The sequence below is a fragment of the Mirounga leonina genome, unplaced genomic scaffold, assembly GCF_011800145.1.
Source record: "Mirounga leonina isolate KUSES-001 unplaced genomic scaffold, KU_Mleo_1.0 Mir_151, whole genome shotgun sequence".
Lineage (NCBI taxonomy): Eukaryota > Metazoa > Chordata > Mammalia > Carnivora > Phocidae > Mirounga > Mirounga leonina.
Genome location: NW_023270377.1, coordinates 96,631,051 through 96,654,381, shown reverse-complemented (window position 1 = coordinate 96,654,381; position 23,331 = coordinate 96,631,051). Strand labels below are relative to the sequence as shown.

General features: G+C 35.9%; 1 protein-coding gene across 1 annotated transcript in view; it reads right to left on the bottom strand.

The window, feature by feature from the left end:
* The window catches only part of DPP10 (dipeptidyl peptidase like 10), a 513,620-nt gene extending 493,722 nt beyond the window's left edge, over window positions 1–19,898 (bottom strand). Inside the window, exons 1-2 of the mRNA XM_035008166.1 lie at window positions 19,853–19,898; window positions 7,676–7,790 (exon numbers count right to left, since the gene is read on the bottom strand). Of these exons, the coding sequence (XP_034864057.1) occupies window positions 7,676–7,700 (25 nt within the window). The 5' untranslated portion in view covers window positions 7,701–7,790; window positions 19,853–19,898. The remainder of the gene's footprint in view (window positions 1–7,675; window positions 7,791–19,852) is intronic.
* Between the last annotated feature and the right edge of the window lie 3,433 nt (window positions 19,899–23,331).

Here is a 23,331-nt window from a genome sequence, read left to right as displayed (position 1 = left end):
TGTTTATTAGTTTTTACAGATAGAGTCTCCTTTTACACCTAATGAATGAACTCTGGAATGGGATAGCTTAAGTTACAGTTCAAAGACAAGGAGCTGGATGATAAATTCCCCAGCAAATAACTGCATATTAAAATAACCCCTTCCACAAACACAGGAGGCAAATGTATGCTAAAAGCTTTGACTTTCTTCCTCCAGGAGGACAGGCAGTTGAATGCAACTCCCTCTTTTAAGGAAACTTTGCTTTTCAAGGATCAGGCTATGTTGTTCCCACCATTTTTAGAGGCGAGGCTATCTTATTCCTAAAATGTATATTTCAATGAAAAAATATGACAAAATATTTAAAGCTGTAAGTGACATATAAATAATTTTTGTACAATGTGGTTTAGAGAAGAAAGTGTGGCCTTCTATTTTATCCTGGGTATTTGAGGTTCCAAAAAAAAAAAAAAAACACCCAAACATAATAGCTGAAATAAAAATTCATACAGAATTTACATGCATAATTTTCAATTGACTACTTCTGCCACTCCCTTCCCATTTTCCCCTTATGTACCCCAGTTTATTCCTTCTCTGTTATACCTTCCATTTAAAGAAGATACAGCATCAACTCATTTATTTAAAAAATCAGGGTGAGAATGAAGCAGAGCACATTTTTTTTCTTTTTTTTTTTTCTTGTCTATACTTTCTATGAGTGCAATAATATATCTTACCCTATATTTCAAAGGTTAAGACACATGCTAGAATCAAAAAGCCCTGGGAGATTGAGGCAGCTTTTCCATGTTCTGGTTCTGTGACAGACAATTTACTTAACTTGTAAGACTCAACCGAATAATGTAGAATATGCATAAATTAATAGTATCTATCTCACATTAGTGGTGTAAGGATAAATAGTGCAAACAAAGCACTTAGTATAGTATCTGGCTTGTAACAAGCAGCTAATAAATGTTGCTTATTAAAACAGATTCTCTTCTGTCTACTGACTTATAAAATTGAACACACCATAATGTAAGCTAAATCCATTATTTATCTGATTAGACAATAGAAAAAAATGAGACTATGTAAAGAACAAATTTGACTTAAATGTAAATGCAATCGGAAAGCAAAGACAAAAGTATAACTGTTCTTACTTTATTAATATCGGAGAAAATTATTTTTCATTCAACAGGAGAGAGAAATCTATTAGGAAAGCAACAATAACCCATGTTATCCAGGAGGAAACTGTTAGAATCTGTCATTGTTTTCCCTTTGGCAGCCTGATTATGCCTGGGTAATACTATATTCAAATGGGTTCACCTGTGCTGTTCTTGGAAAACAAGCAGAGACAATTTAGCTTATGCCTATCAATACATCTTTTTTTAATTCAACAAAATAAACAATTTGCATCTTGGTTGATGTTGATGTTTACAAGTGAGTAATGCAAATCTTAAAATCTGTAAAACATTATTTCCCTCTCATAAAAGCATTATGGGATGGTTTAGTTGTTGCTTTGACATTTTAAAACACAGGTCAGATGCTTAAATGACACCTTTTAAATTGCAGCTGCCAAGAGAATGCTTGCAACATAATATAACATGACATTTTTACTAACAATAACCAGGAGCGATTGTTGTGGTAGAACATAATAGTAACGACAATAAATTCATTTTGAGTTTTTGCATAACAATAACTAATCAGCTGTCACCATTCCAATAAAATACTTATTTTATCAAATGCTTTCTAGAAAATTCTTCTTTTCCTAAGTAGGAACAGATTAATCTTTTGTAAGCCTCCTTTCAAAGGGTCAAATCGTTATTAAAAAAAAAAAAACTGATGTGTAAGAAAACAGGAAGAAAGAATCCTTTTCCTCCAAGTCTTATTTTCAAGCACCTATCAAGGCTAGGGCCTGAAGTCAAGTCAATCTGATATGGAGGTAAATGTAACCCCTCATTCTGCAATACTTTCTCCGCAAACTAGGCACCTACGTTATCCAAATTCTTCTGACCTTAGCTGTATTACCTAGAAAACTGCACTTTCTTTAAGTTGGTATATTATGAGGAATAAATGACAGGATTATACACTCTCCTTGAAAAATGTAAGCTGGCATTCCTTCAAGGACAGATACACTCCCTTAAGTTTTAGCTCCTAGTTTTTGTTTTATTGCTCTGGATAAGGCTGCCTAAGTTTCTCTGGTTCCCTCAGCTTCCTCAGTTCTAAATCTTGGCTCTAGTGAATGATTTGAACATAACTTCATGTATCAAAATCCTTAACTGACATAAAGATTTACCTAACCATTAACACCACAGTGGCAATCTAACATGTCTAAATTCTTTCCCAACATGGCATCTGAAATTAGTGTAAAATTCTTACTATCAGATATACTTCTAGAAGTGAAAATAAAGGCATGCATATAGTGGAACAAGACGATCCCTATTAAATTCTTGTTTAACTGGGATCAAGCAGAGTCCTGATGACTTATACATGAATGCTAATGACTTAGATATGAATGCTTCTTTTCTTTTATGCTCTGTTAGACCTGCAAAGACCAGCTCAGGATGCTTACCTGAAGAGGGTACTAAAGGAATGGGAAATTGTTCTAAAGAGCTAGAGCTAATGATGAAGACACAATTTCAGTGCCTTACAATTTTGTCTTTAGTCAGCCATAGTAGTAAATTAATCTGATGACCCTGTTTTGACACTGACTGATTAGATACACCAACCAAAGGGCAGCAGGCCACTGTTGCTGACAACTGGGGTACCAGACATAGTCCACACTGGTGCCTATCTCAATACGGCAACCATATTGAAAGCTTAAAGAATATTCTCCTCTAAATACATCCTGATTTATAAAATACATGTCTCTCCTCTCAAAACAGGTAAAACGTGTAAGTGCATTCTGCATGAAATGTTTACGGACCATGATCATTCTCATTCTACATATTCCATGTAAATATGAGACTGCACAGGGCATGCATAGCTATGTAACACCAGTCTCCATAACTTAGGCATGGATGTACATTCATCTATTTGTAGAGTATAAATACCGATCTTTGAGTTACATATTCTGAACATAAGCATGGGTGCTCTTTTCTCTTTAAACTGATTCAGTACCAACAACAACAAAAAAATATGTAGGCTTGATCAATGCATCTAAATAAGTCTGCCCTTTAATAAAAAAAAAATGAAGTGAATAATTTGTTCCTTTCAAAAATAGTTACTTATTAAAGAAATACTTGAATGGTTAACCTGCTCTTCAAAAATAATTAGGGCTTCTCTTCACCAGGCAGGGAAGTCACTGACTATCTTGGAAATTAAGACACCTTTGTCAAATTACTTCTGTAATAAAATTTTCAATCAAACCAAAATCACAATGAACATGTGTTTCTCTGGTTATAGGCTTGCATTCCCTAGCACTTACCTCCAAAATGTGATGCTATTTTGAGCAAAACAATTTCTAAATCATTTCTTAGAGGAGATAACTTTTTATATGCTTTCGTCCCCCGTCCCCCCTGAAAAACAACCCATTAAATATATTTTCAAAGTAGAAGAGACTTGGTGTGAGAGCTCACCAGATTTAATCTGTTGCTACATTTGTTACCAAACAAGCCATAATTATTGCTATTGTTGTTAGTATTATTATATTAGATTATAGATATTTGAGCTGTAAGAAACTTCAAAAGATACTTCATAGTCTGCTAAACCAAAAATGCCCTTCTTCAACCAAACATTTAATGTCAAATTAGGTAAGTGATTTGCCCAGGGTTATTATATAGCTATAAAAAGCATACGGAGGGGCACCTGGGTGGCTCAGTCAGCTAAGCATCCTACTCTTGGTTTGGTTTTGGCTCAGGTCATGATCTCAGAGTCATGAGACTGAGTCCCACATTGGACTTCGCAGTCACGCCTGGGTGGCTCAGTCGGTTATGCATCTGCCTTCAGCTCAGGTCGTGATCCCAGGATCCTGGGATCGAGTCCCACATTAGGCTCCCTACTCAGCGAAGAGTCTGCTTCTCCCTCTCTCTCTGCCCCTCCTCTGCTCCTGCTCTCTCTCTCTTGCTCTCTAAAATAAAATAAAATAAAGGACTTCACAGTCAGGAGGAGTCTGCTTGTCCCTCTCCCTCTGCTCCTCCCCCTGCTTGTGTGCTCTCTCTCTAAAATAAATAAATAAAATCTTCATTAAAAAAGCATATGGATTGGGGCGCCTGGGTGGCTCAGTCATTAAGCGTCTGCCTTCGGCTCAGGTCATGATCCCAGTGTCCTGGGATCGAGCCCCGCATCGGGCTCCCTGCTCAGCGGGAAGCCTGCTTCTCCCTCTCCCCCTCCCCCTGCTTGTGTTTCCTCTCTCGCTATGTCTCTCTCTGTCAAATAAATAAATAAAATCTTTAAAAAAAAAAAAAAAAGCATATGGATTTTTGACCCCCACCCTTATTGGAAAGATTGTTCTAGAGTTGGCCTTTAGTCCTCAAGGTCTAGTATTTTGCTGAATAATTTCTCAATCAGAAGTTTCTCCTCATGACACAGATTCCCCTTCCTGGTTAAAACTTTCCATGCGCCTGAGTAGTTTTACCTAGAAAGTTGACCTTAGAGGCTACCGGTGGACAAAGGGAACAACAGAAGGAAGTATTGTACATTATCGTTCTAGCTGGAGGTTTTCCTTTGTGGGTCTATTCTAGCACAGCTGAGGGGTCTTAAACCTGAGAGTCAGAAGAGGAAGACATGATGTAATTAGACTAGAGTCTGACCACAGACTTACACAGACACACACACCTGCTAAATCAAGAGTCTACACTAATGGTCTCGATGCACATTTTAGATTAAGCAATCTCAGGTTTTTCCCTGTCTCATGAGGAAGGTAAGACTACATAACTTCTAAAACTGCTTCCAGGCTTATGACTCAAGTCTTAGACCACAAACAGTTGGTCTCCTGACCTTATATTTCACTAGGCTGTTCAGTTTGAGTCCACCATTAAGGCCCTGTAACTAGGCTCGTATTTGCTTGTTCATAACTCAAGTAAATTCCTACCCACCCTCATTACACCTACCTACTTCATCAATTTTTATAATTTACCAAGTCTTTGGTGGCATTGAGTTTATAAACGAGGAGTGCATAATGCAGTTTAATTGTTTCCTATAGCAATACTTTTTCCACTCCAGCATAATGACTTTTATTTTTCGTATCATGTTATTCCTGACCAAAATAACAGTAAAAACCATAGACCTTTGAACATGTGGTATATTAAATGTACTTAATAAACTATAAATCTAAAAATAATTTCTACTTCCATTCATATGACTAATCTCACATGAAATTAAGTCTTTGGGTTGAGGATGTGTGGTTGTCGTGTGTTTGTGTCATTAGGGAAAAGGGATTCAAGGTGACGGATATAAAACAGGAGAGAGCAAGGCCAACTACCCATAGCACCTGGGATGTGGTAAGAACTCCATAATTATTTATTGATGAATGAATAAATGACTGAACAAACAGACCACTGAAAGGCTGACTCCAGATTAAATATTTAGCCCCTTTCCATCTGCCATAATTTAAAATTGAAATTACGGAAGATCTAGATTCCGGAGAGACTTTACATTTTTTCTTAGAAATCGCCCTCATGTAACACAGTGTTGGGCGTTGTGTCTGGTGGTCAATAAGTACTGAAGAATAGCAATAATAAGAGGAATAGCAAGAGCAGTGCTAGACACTAAACACTTGAATTATTTTATGTCATCTGTCCGTCATATAACACTGTAAAGTTGGCACAGCATGTTGCACCCATAATGCAGATGAATGAATGGTGGACAAGTTTAAATAACTGGCCAATTTCACAAAACCAGGGAATTATAGAACCAGAACTCAAACCAAGGTGTGTCTTGCCCAAAGTCCTTGCTTTAAAAAATGAGTAAGTGCATGACAAATTGATTTCGACCATACTCTGTTTTGATATTGAACAACACGGAAACGGCTGGATAGAGGAAGTTTAATTTAGTCAGTGGCCAACTCTATAAAGTGGCTTACACCAAATACTCAAAGGACCCCAAAGTATCACAATGGCCTCAGAGAGTAACAAGAAATTCCGAGAAAATGAATCAGCAGGCAAAGCTACTATAATCAGATGGAAGAAAGTTTAAGAGAAACACACAGGCATCAGGGCACCAGTATCTCCACCTGGTTAACAGTCCCCAGTAGAAGGCAGTATACCCAAGGCATGCATTTTGTAATAATTACATTAAAATTCTTTAAGCGGAACACTATGTTGAACATAAGCTCATCCTCCTCTAACAAAGATTCTTGGCATTCAGCAACAACTTAGAGCCATCACATTGCTCAATTACACTGTCTTGCAGATGGACATATGAGGCAGTTAAGACAGGGCTCCTGAAGAGAATGCTGGATAAGTCAGCTCTTATCAGGGAAGTTTTTCTTTCTCTCTCTTTTTCTTTCTTCCCTTTCTTCCTTTTCTTTCTTCCTTCCTCCCTCTCTTTTCTTTCTCTCTCTCTCTTTCCTTCCCCTTCCCTCCCTCCTGATTTCTTTCTTTTTCAATCTCTTCATATGTTAAATCATAATTACAAACTATTTTTGGCAATTTATACATTTCAAAGCCAATATTTTTACAAAGATGGTATATTTCACAAAGTACCACATTGGCGCAATCGATACTGTCATTTGTATAATTAGTCACCATAATTAGTTGACTAAATAACTCTGAAAGGGAGCTATTATTGTTAATCCCATTTTGTACATGAGGAAATAAATTCAATGTGTTTAAGGCCTTGTAAATAACAAAAGTGGGGCAAGAACTGAAGTGTAAATACGTATTATTTAACAACAGGCTGTGACTTCATTATATCAATTGATTTGAGGACTAGCTTAATCCTATTTTTTATAATCCTGAGCAATCTATGGGTGTCCAGTCTTTGAGGAAGCTAGGTGGGCGGGTATAGCAGCATGCCAGATGCATTTGTTCCTGGAAGACATTTTGGGGAGTTTTAAAAGTCATCAGACTTTCTCTGTCTTCCAATATTAGCACCTATTAAAGAGCAGTAAAACTTTTGGGTACCGAAATAATCCCCAGAGAAGAATTAAGCCTACTGCTAACTTATATATATATATATATATAACACTAATATATATATATTAGTGTTAAACTCTTTAATGTAAAGGACACAATTTAAAGATCATTGCAAGGGCAATTTGGCAATGTTCTTTAGACAAGGGGAAACTGGGAATATAAAAACTAAAAGGAAAGAAAGGAACAGAAGAATCATTTAGAGGCTTACCTCATTCTCTTTTGATCAAACCCTGTCTCTCAAATCCTCCCTCCCCACCCTCATTACAGTTGAGCTATCACCTCCATATGGGGACTTCAGACTCCACTCCCTCATCTTCAACGTACAATGGAAGTCAAATGTCCCCTGCATTTATTAACTGACAAACATAGTAAGTCTCTAAGTAGCCATGGAGACTAAAGATCTCCTTGGCATTCTCGATGTATATATTTTACATTTCAGCTTCCCAAAAATATCTCGCATGATATGTGAACCACAAAATTACTGTGCCATTTGCAAACTGTCTGGTTATGCATTTTTTTTATTCCAACCAATGCTAATGTTCTTAAGATACCACATATGACTACCCTCTTAAGGCATTTGAATGTGAAATTATCATCCACAATACCATCATAAGAGAGGAATAAAGACAGATTACCTGGGGTTAAGAGGATGACTGACATAGTGATGAGTGAGCATACAACTAAAATCACCAGCAGGGCAATAGCAATCCCCTTCCAGTTTCTCTGTGGAGGGCTGTTACTTCCCAGTTCCTACCGAGATAGAAAAAAAAAAGGTTCATAATTACACATGCTCCAAAAGAAATGTATTCATAAAGGATGATTCAATGCATGGCACAATCACAGTTTGAAAGCTGATTAGGATTGTTTTCCTCTTTGGTAGCTCACTTAATTATTCAAAGGTGCATATATTATAAATGGCTATCTTTTGGGGGGTAATCTTATGTCTCTAAGAGATAAACCAACAGAGCTTTATGCCTGCTGTCCAAAATGTAGACGGCATTAAAAGGTATTGACTATAAACACTAGGACAATAGCCAAAATACTCTGCAACATAATTATGGAAATAAAGTGCGCCCACTTACATTTTTTCTTACTACAATAGAACCTACAATAAAGATTTAGATACCAGTATTTCCCAAGCACTGTGGACTACTTTTCTAACTGGATAGTGGGGAAAAAGATTTGAGATGGGAAAAGCATTCAAAATGCCCCAAGCTGCAGAGCAGGGCACATCTGTCAACACAACAGGTCCTTTTCAAACAGCTCCCCCACCACTCATAAAAATCAACAGGATATAGTAACTAAATTAAATGAGTGCTTCTATATCAATGGTTGATAGCATCCTCTCCCTAGGCAGCATGCCTAATATTGGCAAGGAGATAAGATTGATGGGGAGGAGAGATTTGAACATCTCTCACAATACATAAAGCTTTCTTTTTCAGATGATCTGTGTTCTACCCTGTTGACTAGAAATGTGTGAGCATAATTCACCAAAGCAAAGCAAACACCACACTGAATTAAAATGAATGCCAGATTTTCTTTGCAATGAAGTTTATAAAACACTGAATCTCTCATTTCTTTCTTCCCATCTCCCAGTTTCTTTTCCTCCCTCCCAACAAAGCCTTTTTTATTCAAAACTAGCTAAGCGATTTGAAGACAAATGAAACAAAACATATAGTTATCCAGCTCACTATGTGTGTACAAATCACTCAACAAGAGCAGTCCTGCTTTAAACAAAGATAAATAGAACAGCAAACATTTAATAAATTATAAATTGGTTCCTGTGACTCACAGATTAAAACCGTGAGCAAATTTTCATGTAGTGATGTTGGCATTCAATTCTGCCATAAACACTTTGGACATAAAGAACTAGACCCTAAATAAATGCAAGAAGAGAACGTGCATGGGAGGTATTTTGTTCTTGTTTTTCCCCTCTGCGATCAACTGCTTTGTCTTTCAGTCTGATGGACCAAATCCAGCAGAGGTCAATTCTACTCTTTTTAACATGACTGACTTCATACCTCTTTTCCACACTTATTAATGCTCGTTTTTCAACACCTCTATTTCTATTGCATTTTGGTTAGAATCTCCATAGTTGATGTGCACAAGTCCACTTTTACACAGATATTTACAGTTTATTACTATAAATGTATTTTCTTTTCCTTATGATTTTAACATTCTTTTCTCAAGCTTACTTTATTGTAAGAATACAGTATATAATACACATAACAAAATATGTATCAATTAACTCTTTATTGTTACTGGTAAGGTTTCTGGTCAACAGTAGGCTATAAGTAGTTATGTTTTGGGGAATCAAAAATTATACATGGGCTTGTAACTATGCTGGGGTTGGTGCCCCTAACCACCACATTGTTCAAGGGTCAAATGTATAAGCTAATAATAACGGACATCTCACTCCAATAAAAGAATCAAGAGTAAATTATAATTTTAAATCTACTGATTCTGATCTTGATTCCCTGGCACTTGATATGAAGCCTCACCTTAGCAGACTCTAAACCTAGGGCAAGTGATGGACCAGTAAGTGATAGAGACATAGGTTTATTGGGAAAACTTACAGGGAATCCAGGAATGGCCAACTGGACAAGTATCCACTGCTGGGATCTACATGCACCAAGTTTTTATACCACAGCAACTAACCTTAGCAACTATCTGTTGCCTCTCCTTCCCTGCATGGCCAGAGCCCTAGGAAGATCAAGGCCTGCCATGTGGACACTGTTACAAAGGAGATGCTCCAGGCTGGCCAGCCCCAGAGCCTCTGACCTTGAACACTGAACAACACATTCTTCTGTACATTCTGCTTGATGAGAATACAGAAGGAGGATAGGATCTCTATATTCTCAAACAGTGATTAATAGGGGCATTCAGGGTATGCTTCCACAAATTAGTTATCCAGCATGTACCATACACTTGGACACAAGGCAAATTATTAAAGAAATGACTTGAGTGTACTTTCCAGTTTTTGAATAGGATGTAGCCATGTAATATCTACCAAATGTTGTCTAACCGTAATAATGCTGTAGATATCTTACTATGTGTTTGGTATTATACTGAATACTTTATATTCATAATCTCTCGTAATCCTCATTAAAGTCAGGTGAGATTACTTTTATTTTGATAGATTTGCAGATGACAAAAATGGGATTTAGAGAGATTAATTAAAAATCCACTTACTGTTAATAAGTGGGAGATCTCAGGGGCCAGTCCATAAACTCTGGCTCTTAACCACTTTAATATGGTGTCCTAAAGATAAATATGTCAAGGATAAATGCATGAATCGATAAATAAATCGATGAATCAAAAAACGATTTGGACCCCAACATAATAATAGTTGTACTTTATTACCTTTTATTTGACAAAATTCATGATTAAAGAAAAGCTATGCTGAATTCTGTAATGTTTTCAAATAAATTTATATTTCCCCACCCATGGCGGACTGGGAAAATACACCATTTTTAAAATGGTAAAACACATTTTTTTTTAAAAGATTTTATTTATTTATTTGAGACAGAGAGAATGAGAGTGAGAGAGCACATGAGAGGGGGGAGGGTCAGAGGCAGAAGCAGGCTCCCTGCCGAGCAGGGAGCCCCATGCGGGACTCGATCCAGGGACTCCAGGATCATGACCTGAGCCGAAGGCAGTCGCTTAACCAACTGAGCCACCCAGGCGCCCCGGTAAAACACATTTGAGTAAAAAAAAAATTTTCTGTTCATAAAGTGATGCACCTAAGAATGTGTGGCTCCTTTAAGATGACTCATCAATGCCCAAGGCATCTACAAATCTGTTTAGGAACTGCAGACTTAGATTCTATTACCATGGCAATATTTCTAAAGCATAGTTTCACTTCTGTCACTTTATTCCACAAAGTCCTTTAATGTTCCTATACTAACTAAAGAATCAAATGCAAATGAGAGAATTTAGCATAACAATTGTCTATAGCCAAGCTCCAGTTTCCTCATCCAGCTTGATCCCTTTTGAAAAAGAACACAACCCCAAACCGCTCTGATTACCATTTGGCACACATGCCTCAGATGCTTCAACCTTCAAATCACCTTCTTTTCTAATTCTTCCCCATCCAATCCCTTTAAAATGCCTCCACTTATAGGAACTGTCAATCATTCAACATCCTGCTCTAATGGCTCTCCTCTTGGGAATTTCACCTAATTATGCAAGCCAAATATGATTTCCCTTCCTCTGAAAAAAAAAAAAAATGCCTAAAATACATTGTACCAATAGGCTGAATCCACTTCAACTACTTAAGAGTTGTGAGATTGCAAAGATGTATTTTTCTGAGCCTCAGATTTTTTGTTTTATCTGAACAAATGGAATAATAATGTAATTATTTTTAAATGTAAGTATTAAAACTAATTATTGGGACAAAACTTTTAGGTACAGTAAAGTTCACATTAAATGAACTGCTTGGAATGTTCTTCCTCAACACACTTAATATAGATCACTCTCTACATTCAAGTCTCCTCTCAAATGCTCCTTCCTGACCATCCTCTCTGAAATAATATTTCATATCCCTTCTATTCTCTCACTCCCCTTTCTTTTTCTTCATAGCATTATCATTTTAGGTATATCACATGTCATATTTAATCATGTATCTATAATAACATATTAAGCTAGTTAAGAATATATATTAAGGTGTTTAAATGTTCATTCTATCCTTCTCAGCTCTCCAGAATAGAAACTTCATGGTGTCATTAATGTAGTTCATCTTGTTCTCTGCTACAACCCTAGCATTGTGAATGGTGTTTGGCACATACTAGGTATGCCGTAGATAATTTTAAAATGAATGAATGAATTATAGTGTTAGGAGTTAGTTGGACAGTAATCAAGGCCAGGGTCCCCAACAAGAAAATATGGAGTCAGGACAGCTAAAATAAACTGCACCCACATCCTGTTTTGGAGCTTAGACAGGACCACACTAGTATTCTGCTCTGCAGCCTTTACAGAGATGACTTCTGCAAAACGTCTAAACTAAGAAAATTAACTATAAAAACATTTGTCAATATCATTAGCAAGGGGTAGTTAAGACCTAAGCCCCAGATGTCAGAAAAAAAAGGACCATCAGCACATGGACATTAACCTAATAGGTAGACAGATATGTGACCAAAGCCCTGATTGGCAAGACTCAGCATACCCTGATTGCTTAAGATAGTTTTCCAAAAGAGCTCATAAAAACCACTACACTTTGAAACTCCAGAGGCAACCCACTTGGGCCCCCCTCCCTCTCCGGGAGCTTTGTACTCTTGCTCAATAAACTTTGATTTGATGCCCACCACTCTTCCTCTTGTCTACCACTTCATTCTTCGAAGCAGCGTGACCAAGAACCGCGGGCACTAAGGGGACACAAAATCCTGTAACAATAGCAGCTATGATAAAGATAATGATGATGGTAGTGGTGGTGGTGGTTCTGATGATAATGCTTAAAGCCATATATAAAAAGCCATCATATCCCTGTCAAAGTTATTATCTGTTTAAAGTAAGAATGACATCTTAGACAACTTTACTCAGACCACTTAACAATCTCTGGTTCTTTTAATACGTGCTTAGAAAATAATTGCCCAATTAATTAAGTAGTATAAATGGAAACCCAAAAGGGGACAGAAATATAGCACCATTAGTCAAATACACATTAATAGCAAACTTATAAAATGTACCTACTTGCTAAAGATCAATTTGACTGCAATTAATTTTAGGCTCATTTATCTGATGCTAGCTTTCCAAAATGCAGTTGCCAATCTTCAAGTTAACATCCTCTTCAAAAAACGTGATAATTTATACTGCTGTGGGAAGTGGTTCTAATTGACTTTGCTTTTCAATGACTTCCTACAAGCCACTACCTGAAACCAATCAAGTGCACATGCCAGGCTCACGAAACAGGTAGGGTGCTGTGCAGCAACCTGAGAAAACATGCTAAGGAGTTTGCAATGAGGTCATCTAGATGTTCTGGAGGCAGAACAGAGTCAATGTTGGGATATTTTATTCCCAGGATGGGCTTAAGAGTACCGTTAAAGATACAAAGACAAACAGGTAATAATCCATATAGAAAGCCGCTTTTGTAAATCAGTCCTCCAGTGGATGATGAATGCATCAGTTGAAAGACTTGTGCTCAATTCCAGATAATATTCAGTGCTGTCATGGTCTAGAGACGTGTTGATGCTACAGGAGAGCTAGATCCTAGCTGGAACCTAGCTATTCATGTTGTATCTATTGCCTATCTACTCATCACTTTCCAGAGAACAGTTAAGTCTATGAGACAAGGCTGTCCACTATATACAGAGTTTGCCAAAATCCAAATGCATTTTTTATTTGTTCAAGTGCAAAGAAAAAAGTGTTGGAAATCATAAGCAAAATACATAAGCAAAAAAAAAAAATCAAGATTTATATGTCATTTCTTTCGGCAAAATAAGGGAAAAGAGCCAAACTGATTCTATTTTCTTTAAAAAAAAAAAAAAGTAAAGCATATCAAAATTTGAGAGCTTTTTTAACTTACAGTATTCGACTTGTACTTCCCCTTGGACAACTGCAATGTATTTGCTTCCATATGCACCATGAGAAGAAATATGATCCCTCTATATTGAAATAGTCTCAGAAAGTGATAACATTTAGAGGGAGATTCAAGGGGAAAAATCATGTTAAATTACATCTGTAGATTAGGTGTGGGTGTGTTTTAATAAAAATAGATTCTCTCCTACCACATGTCTACTATCAGAAAACCACAGGGAAGTTTCTTTAAAATGTCTTTATTGCTACTGGAAAAGGTGAACTTAGATTTCCAGGCTTAGAGTATTAGTATTTAATACACTGATTCTTAGTTTGGTTCTCAACACAGCCATACCAACCATTCAAAAACTCAACTTTTCACTTTTATTTTATCCCTTACCTATATTTATCACTTCAAAACCATCAGATGTACTTAAGTCTTCACAAAAACAGACTGTTTAATGTTTTCTGAAATGAATTCAAATAAATGTCTTAAATTAAAAAAACAAAAAACAAAAAACAAAAAAAAACAGGGACAACACATTCGACCAGTTCATTTTCTGTTAAAAAGCTTGAAAATTTGAATTATTTTTATTTAAACAATTTTACTTTACTCATTGTGTTCACATTCTCAACAATGAATAGGTTAGAAACAATCCAGACATTTTTACTGAATAATTAGAAAATATCTTAAAGTTAAATACTTTCAAATGTTCCATATTATTTCATGATATTAAAAAATATAGCATGTTAGAGTTAAGAGTTTTAAAGACACCTTGGAAAAATTCAAAATTGGTGAAAAATGGTTTTATATCATTCCTAAGAAAAGGTTAGATGAGTTTGTCTTGAAAAACCTTGACATACAGGGATTCAACAGATGGCCATTTATCTTTAAACAATCCTATTTAACAAAATATACTGGAGTATTTTAGAATATAAGATATTACACTAGATGCAGCTAGGAATACAAATTAAAATAAGCAATAAGCAAAAACTCTAATGAAGATTTTGCTAACCCACCAATATAATACAAGGTTATATAAATAAGGATAAAGCAGGAAATTACAAAATTTTTCTATGGAAAATGAGGAGAGAAGTTTTAATTTCCTTATTGATATAAAAAATTTGCTTTGAATATCTAATCAGCATTTTGTAAAAAAATGAGGTGCTGGATATGCTGAGATTACATAACTATGCAAAATCTGGAATGAAAAAAAGAATCACAGGAAATTTTTTACAGTGAAGTGTGCATAAAAATACACACTTAGGTATTTGGAAAGTTCAACAGAGTGTGCATTTCTTTTCTTTCCAGCAAAAATAACTGACAAAATTTACAACATGGAATAGCCCAATAAATAAAATTGTGATAATTTTTAAGGATCTCCCCTAAAATAAAGGGCCCAGAGTTTTGCCTCCAAAAAACAGATAATTCCTGTACCATTTATGATATTTTGGAGTGTACTTAAAGGAAAAATTCCAAATTTTATTAAGTTCCTACACTGCCTCAATACTATGCCTAAAAAGTATAGCACATAAAATATTTTCAACTCAATTTAAATAAAAATAGATGTCAATTTACCAAATAAAATTTTAGTGAATTAGATGCAGGAGCTTAATAAAACAATCATTAAATATGAAATATTGTCCAATATTAGGAGATACAGCCATACTCCTCTAGAACATATTAAGAATATCAATAAAAATATAATCATAGATTATTTCTCATTTCTAATTTGCAGTTAATATTTATAATGCCTAATGCTTCTGAAAATTTCCATTATATTCATGGCCATTCACAATTTTCTCATTCATCATGCTTCTCCAGTTAGAGGACTCTATGCTAAGTAAAGTGTATATTTTTGGTAAATGATCACAATTTTGTTTTTCATAATTATTCTTGTTATAGTTCTGTGCTGTCAATGTATCTGAAGCAGTGTTGAGTCAGTGTTATGCATAGCATGATACATAGACAATAATGGAAGCTTGTTAGATATGCAAAAGTAGAGTATTTTAGTGCTATTTGCTTTATTATTTTTAATTCTGATTTGGTTTTATTTGTTCGCCATTAAATTGTTTATAAAAGAACTAGCAATTATCTCAGTTATACTTTGACATTTATCTCTCAATAATTATGATGTTGGTGACACACTCCTAGATAGATCATCATTAAATTAGAAAACAAAGATGACAGGTATCATCAATATATTATGCAGAGATAGTTTTAAATTTCTATTATGATTTAGGGGTTGTCTGAGCATCTATGACTCTGAACATGTTTAGGGTTCAAAACCACAACTAAAAAACATAGCATTAAAAAAAAACTGATCAGACATAAGCAAGATGGCAAACTAAGAAGCTCTAGGCCCTCATTCTCCCCACATAAACACCAAGTAAGCAACTATAGACTGATTAAAATAGTTTGTGGGAGCTCTGCAAACCAGTTAAAGTTCTGCAGCAACCAAGCAAAAGCCCGGTCAAGAAAAAGCCACATTCAAAAAGAAATTTTGTGTCATTCTTTAATGCCCTAGCCTCCCCCTGCCCCTTACACAGTGAAGCATGGTCAAGAGGAAGTAGCCCAATCCCAGTTCTTTCCCTCAAAAGGAAGGAAATGAATGGAACTTGTTTGCACCTTCTGGACAGTCTGTGGGCTACTTGAGGGACTCATTTCTGTCCTGCCTGGTTTGGAGATCAGTGAAAATGGCTACATATATTGGATCTCAGGTTGGAAGCCCTGAAAGGCAGAGGTAGTTTCCATGGTAGATGAAAACTGCATAGAACTACAGACATGCAGAACATGAGAGCAAGAAATTATAGGCAGAGGAACATAGAACACCTAAGGCCTCAAGAAAAGGCATGGGTGAAACTTTTGGGGAAATTAAGACATTTAAAAACATGCATATATACAGGGGAATTGGGGGGAAGGTGCACACACAAACACAAGGAAGACAAATGCTGCAAAAAGATCTGAGATGATCTTGAGCCTTCACACTGTACTAATTAGCTACCATCTTCCTCTGCTTAGAGCCAGTCTACAAAGACTGAGAGAGGTGTCAATATTTTCAAATTCCCAATTTTCAGCAAAGATCACAAGGAATAGAAAGAATCAGGGGAAAATAGTCCACTCAAAGGAACAAAATAAATCTCCTGAAATCCACTGTAAAATAGCAAAGCCTTCAAAATTACTAGAGAAAGACTTTAAAACGACTGTTTGAAATATGCTCAAAGAACTAAAGGAAATCAGAAAAATGAAATATAAGCTATATGTGAATATCAATAAAACTACAGAAATTAAAAAAAAAAAAAACAGAAATTCTGGGTTGAAAAATAATTGAATTGAAAAAACCCCCTAGAGGAATTTAACACCAGACTCAATCATCAGAAAAAATATCAGTGAAGACTGGTCATTTGAAAGAACAAAAAGAAAAAAAGAATGAAGAAAAGTGAACAGAAACTAAGGGACTTAATGGACACCATCCAGTGAATCAATATATACATTATAGGAATCCCAGAAGAAGAAAGAGAGAAAGGGTCAGAAAGCTTATTTGAAGAAATAATGACTGAAACTTTCCAGATTTGAGGAAAGACATGGATATCAAAACACAAGAAGCACAAATGAACTACAAGCAGAATAAACACAGAGAACCACATTTAGACACATGTAATCAAACTACCAAAAACCAAAGACAGAAGAGAATCTTGAAAGAATAAAGAGAAAAGTGACTCACTGCTTACAAGTATCTACAATATGATTATCAGAGAATTTCTCAGCAGAAACCTTGCAGGCCAGAGGCAGTGGGATGATATATTGAAAGTGCTGAAAGAAAAAAGAAATCAGTAATTCTATGTCAAGCAACACTATCCTTTGAAGAAGAGAAAGACATTACGACATTCCAGACAAACATAAGATGAGGAAGCTTATTGCTATTAGACTTGCCCTACCCAAAATACTAACGGGAGTCTAAGTTGAAATTAGAATGCTAGGCAGTAACTTGATGCCATATGAAGACACAAACTTCTTCCATAATGATAAATAGGAGGACAAATATAAAAAACAGTACTATTGCAATTTTGGCTCCTAACTTCACGTTTTAGTCTTCCACAGGATTTAAAGAACAAAAACATAAAAAAATAATAATAATTGCATGTTAAGGTTATGAGTATACAATAAAAAGAAGTAATTTATAACATTAATAACACAAGAAGGATAGTCCTATAAAAGACTTTTTGTATCCAACTGATGTTATGTTGGTATTCATTTAAACTAGATTGTTATAACTTTGGGATATAATATATAATCACCATGATAACTCCCCAAAAATTCTTTAAAATTTACACAAAAGGAAATGAGAAGGGGATCAAAATACTTCACAGAAAAAGACCAACTAGACATAAATAAAGTACTGAAAAAGGAAATGAGGGACAAAAATCTGTAGGGCATAGAAAAAAACAAACAAAATGACAATAGTAAGTCCTCTAATTATTTTTAAAGTAAAGAAATCAAGCACCCCAATCAAAAAAAAAAAAACAAAAAAACACCAGATTGGCAAAATGGATAAAGGGGGGAACAAAAAGAACAGGACTCAAATATATGCTGTTTACAAAAGACTCACTTTGGATCCAAGGACACACCAGAGAGGAAAGCAAAAGGATGGAAAAGATATCCCCTGCAAATAGTAACCAAAGAGAGATGATGGGAGCTATAATAAATCAGCAATTTGAACAGATATTTGCACATTCATGTTCATGGCAGTGTTCTTCATAATAACCAGAAAGTGGAAGCAACCCAACTGTCCATCAATGGATGAATGGGAAACTAAAATAGGTTATATATGTACAATGAAATATTACAAATCCTTAAAGAGAAAGGAAATTCTGACACATGCTACCATATGGGTGAATCTTGAAAACATTATGCTAAGTGAAATAATCCAGTCACAAAAGGACAAATATTATAAGATTCCAGGCATGCAAATACTTATAAATGTTACCTAGAACAGTCATTTTCATAGAGACAGAAATGAGAATGATGCCTACCAGGGGCTGGGCTAAGGGAGGAGGAAAGAAGGAGTTATTGTTTAATGTATATGGAGTTTCAGTCTAAGAAGACGAAAAAGTTCTGGGGATGGACAGTGGTGATGGTTGCATAACAATGTGAATATATTTAATATCACAGAACTATACATTTTAAAATAATTAAAATGGGAAATTTTATCTTATACATATTTTGCCACAAGTTTAAAAATGTAGATAACAGAATTCACAATAGCAACAGATACATACGAAATTACTTTAGAAAGTTTTAATGTCCAAAGAAAGAAAGCCACAAGATTTTCCTGGAAGATTTATCAAGGCCACTTGAAAGATGAAGGGAATCACTAAATTCCTGGTAAAGAAAATTCAGTATGTTAAATATGCTCATTTTTCTAGAGTAACAGAGATATTTAAAGTAATTCCAGTAAAAATCCCAACAGAACTCTGTGTCTTTAAACTGAGATGATGATCTTAAAATTCATCTGGAAAAATTACCACATGAAAATAGAAAATTTTAAAACAAAGAAAAGTCAAGACAGAAGCCAGATATTGAAAGGTAATCTAAATCTGTGCTAATGAAAAAAGTATGACATTAATAAGAAAAACTTTAGAAACTATAGTTCAAAGAAAAAAGATCTATGAACACAAACACATAAACAGAATTGTTTATTTTTGACATCCATTTTCTCATTATACCTTCTTTCTGTAAGGAAGGACACTTGGGGTTTCCCACAACACTCAAATGAGATGCCTTCACGATCCCTATGGTGCCAAATCGGACAAGTTTTCTATTTTCCTATTATATGACTTCTTAGCAGCATTCTCATCCATTAATCATTAAATCACCCCCAGGAAAATATTTTCTTGGTTCCTAGAACACCACATTCTCCTGGTTTTATTTGTTTGTTTGTTGAATCCCCCAGTGCTAGCCATGTCTCCATTTTCTTTACTGATTTCTTCTGGGGCTTAGTTCAAAACTGAAGAGTTCTCCAGCGCTTGGCCCTGACCCAACTTTGTGCTCTACATGAACAGTATTTCTAGTGATATAGTCCAATTCCACTTTTTATATCATTCAAAGTTTCTAGCAATTTTATATGTTAATGTTAAAAAGAGAATGCCTGAACAAGCTATTTCAAAAGAAAAAAAAAACTGATCTCTAAGGAGACAGATTGCTACATGTCATCACTGTATCCTTCAAGCAACCTACTTTTCTTTCTGTAGGAGAACGCCTTTCTTAGGTATCATAATCAGTTGTTACTTACAGTACTTACTGCTTCTTAAAATTGTCCATTAGATTCATGCCGTTCACAGTTTGTCACTTTCTTCTATCGCATTGATGAGAACTCCACGGTAAGTGAAGCACCTATTTTGATCAAAGGTTTTACATTTCTTAAACTTGGGATTCTTAGTAGGTTGCTTCGTTGATCCATTTAGATAGTTCCTTAGCTCAGTGCAGTCCATGAACAAGCAGTCTGAAGCTGACTTTTAGATACTGCAGTATCTGAAACCTTGTTGGAAATAAAAATTATTCTGTTTCACCCCAGACCTTGTGAATCTCCATGGCCAGGGCAAGCCCAGTAATTTATTTTAAAAAGCCTTCCAGAAGATTCTGCTCTATGCTAAAGTTTGACAGACTTTCCCCTAGGTCAGAGCTACTCACATAATGGTCAGTGTCACCTCTGAGCTTATAGGAACACAAATTATTCAGCCCTACCACAGACCTACTGAGTTTCGGTGGAAAGGCTGAGCAATTGTTATTTTAACAAACCCTCCATGATTCCTGGGCATCTTTCCTTGGCACACTAAAGTGTGAGGACCTCAACCACAGAAATTAAGCCCTGGAGTGATATAGTTCTGGAACTGCTAAAATGATCCATCTTGGCCTCAGAGGAATTTGGTGGAAGCATTAAGACTTAGCGGCTTTGTAGCCGGTACATCAGGATTTCAGTCTCCAATTACCTACTTACTAGCTCTAGTACATACACAATTGACCAAATCTATTGTAATTATGGACCCCATTAGTGGTGCCTGAGACAAAACGATCACTTTTGTTATCTTCTTCTGTATTTGTTATTTACCAAATCAAGTTTTAGTCTCAAATGAGTTCTACCTTGTCAAGAGACCATTTCATACCCATCTTTGTATGCTCCATACCTAGCACAGCACATAGTAAATGGTCACAAAAGATTTAGATTGAAGCTGTATGCTCAGATTTATGCTCTAAGAATTAAGAATAGGGTCTTTACATCTTGAGGGATGCATTCAGCCACATGGAGACTAGGAGCTGAGCTAGTTATCTTCATCTGAAATCTAAGGAGAAGAGACATTCCAGCAGTGTAGCCATCAACTCATCCTGGGGGCTGTATGTTTGTGGTACATGAGCACTAAAAGAAGCTCAGTGATCTATAAACTGGATCAATAGCCCTAAATTTCTATGGTTGATTACCTGGAATGAATTGCTAACAAGCCAGACAATCCCACCTTTGAAACTGATTTCAGAAAATGAGAAGGTTCAGTCTTCCTAAAGTTTTTAGTACTTTAACCTCTTGCCTATGAGCAGGGAAGAATCTAGTCATTTCTCATTGTATTGCATTGCCCCATGCAGTTTTTGGTACCCATATTTATGGAATATATGAATGCAACAAACTAAGAAATCATTTTTTGGCTTAATATTTAATCTTTCCCTTTACCTTGAAGATCTTTCAGAATTTCAATTCTTAATTTTCAATTATCTTTTAAAACTAATTTTATATCAATGTGTGATATAAAACTAACTTAACTATAGATTATCTATGTCTTGCGTGAAATATTCATTGTAGAGGGATAGAAAACAGTAAACCAAGTAGCCTGGTCTGCCCATGTTAATAATTACTTGTGTGATTTAAGGTAAAGCTTTCATTTTCTTAGGCATCAAACCAAAATAGCAGTGTATACCCAAATAACACCATCGGGGGCACAGTCTGATGCATGGAGCAGTCACAAAACCCATTCCCACTTTCCTATCTACTAGATGAGACACAGCCTCACTTTGTTCACATAGAAAATAGAGGTGATATTACAAACTTGTATATATTTGTGAGCCTTTCAAGAAATAATGCCAGTGAAAACTGTTCATAAATTGTTAAGTATGCATAAACTTAAGTATTGTAACCAGGTCTCTCAAATTTGAAGTGTAAAAAAAAACTACATGCGATTGTATTAACTGTCAGTGAGTCAGGAAAAGTAGGTCCTTTGAAACAGTTTGAAGACTTCTATAAAGTCTTAATAAACTCATGCATTTATGAAGCATAAGTATGACCTCAGCCTGTTGCTAAGGTAGATGTCAATTTATATTGGATGAAAGATAGAAGGGTAGAAGAAAGGAAGAAAGAAGAAAAAGAAAGGAAGAAGGGACAAAGGAAGAGAGGAAGGACTCCAGATAAGCTCACTGATTCAAATAAGTGACAATCTCTTTGGGAAGGGCAATAGTTTATTAAACATTAGGGGGAAAAAAAGACAGAAAAAAAATTTAAAAATTCAATATTGCAGTGTCAGATGCTCCAAGCAATAGGATTCCAGAAAAGAGAGAGGTCCCTGGGGATGCTAATGTTGTACGCTAAAGACCCAATGTATGTTGACTCTTCCCTAAAGACTTTGATCAGGAAGAACTTAAATGTGAAAGACAGAAGAATGTCACCCCACCCCGTCACCCCAAACTGAGGAAAACCTCATTCCTTGTTATCTCTTTGAGGTGAACAAGGTGTGTTTAATTTGCTGCCTTTTCTGGGGGTTAAAGGTTACAGTTCAGTAGTCAAATAAGATTCCAAACAAAGGTTAAGAAAAATAGTAAAGCCACTGGCAAAACATGAGTGCTTGAAAAGAACAAATGTAGCTCCAGCTTCCAGCTAAGTTCAAAGCCAGTATTGTTAATGTGCTCTTCAAACATGGCTGACCTTTAGATGCTGCTGAGCATCTGGGGGAACATTTGACACTTCACTAGATCCCCTTATGTTAACTAACTGCACTTGTACACCACCATGTCCCAAGCCAAAAACCTTCCCAGTAAGTCAGCACTGGGTCCAATCTGCAAAGCCCTCTGTTCAGGATCAAGCGCCTTTTCTTGGTAAGACTTGCTAGAGGGAAAGTTGGTGGCTAGGAAGAATTCACCCCTTTCTTTCTTTTTTCTTTCTTTCTTTTTTAAGATGTTATTTATTTGACAGAGAGAGACACAATGAGAGAGGGAACACAAGCAGGGGGAGTGGGAGAGCGAGAAGCAGGCTTCCCGCCGAGCAGGGAGCCCGATGCGGGGCTCGATCCCAGGACTCTGGGATCGTGACCTGAGCCGAAGGCAGACGCTTAACGACTGAGCCACCCAGGTGCCCCAAAATTCACCTCTTTCAACTTGAAAAACCTTAGGGTTTTTCAGGAGTCAAAACAGATATTAAATTGAAATAGTCACATGTGATAGAGCTCAAAACTTAATTTTTTGACACATTTATTTAGTACATATCTATTACATATGAACTCTGAAAAAATAAAACATAATAAACTTTGAAAAGTAAGCATTCACTTCACTGTAAAACTTTCCAACTCTGCTTTTTAAATAGTAGGAATGGAAATACAGCCACGTTTTAACATTTAAAAACAGTATGTGTATCAAAGACAGCATGCATGTAAGAGAAAATCTAATTCCCTCTTCACATACAGAAATTTAATATCATAAAGTGGCAGCTATAGCTAAGACATCAATTATACAACTTTTTCTTCAAAA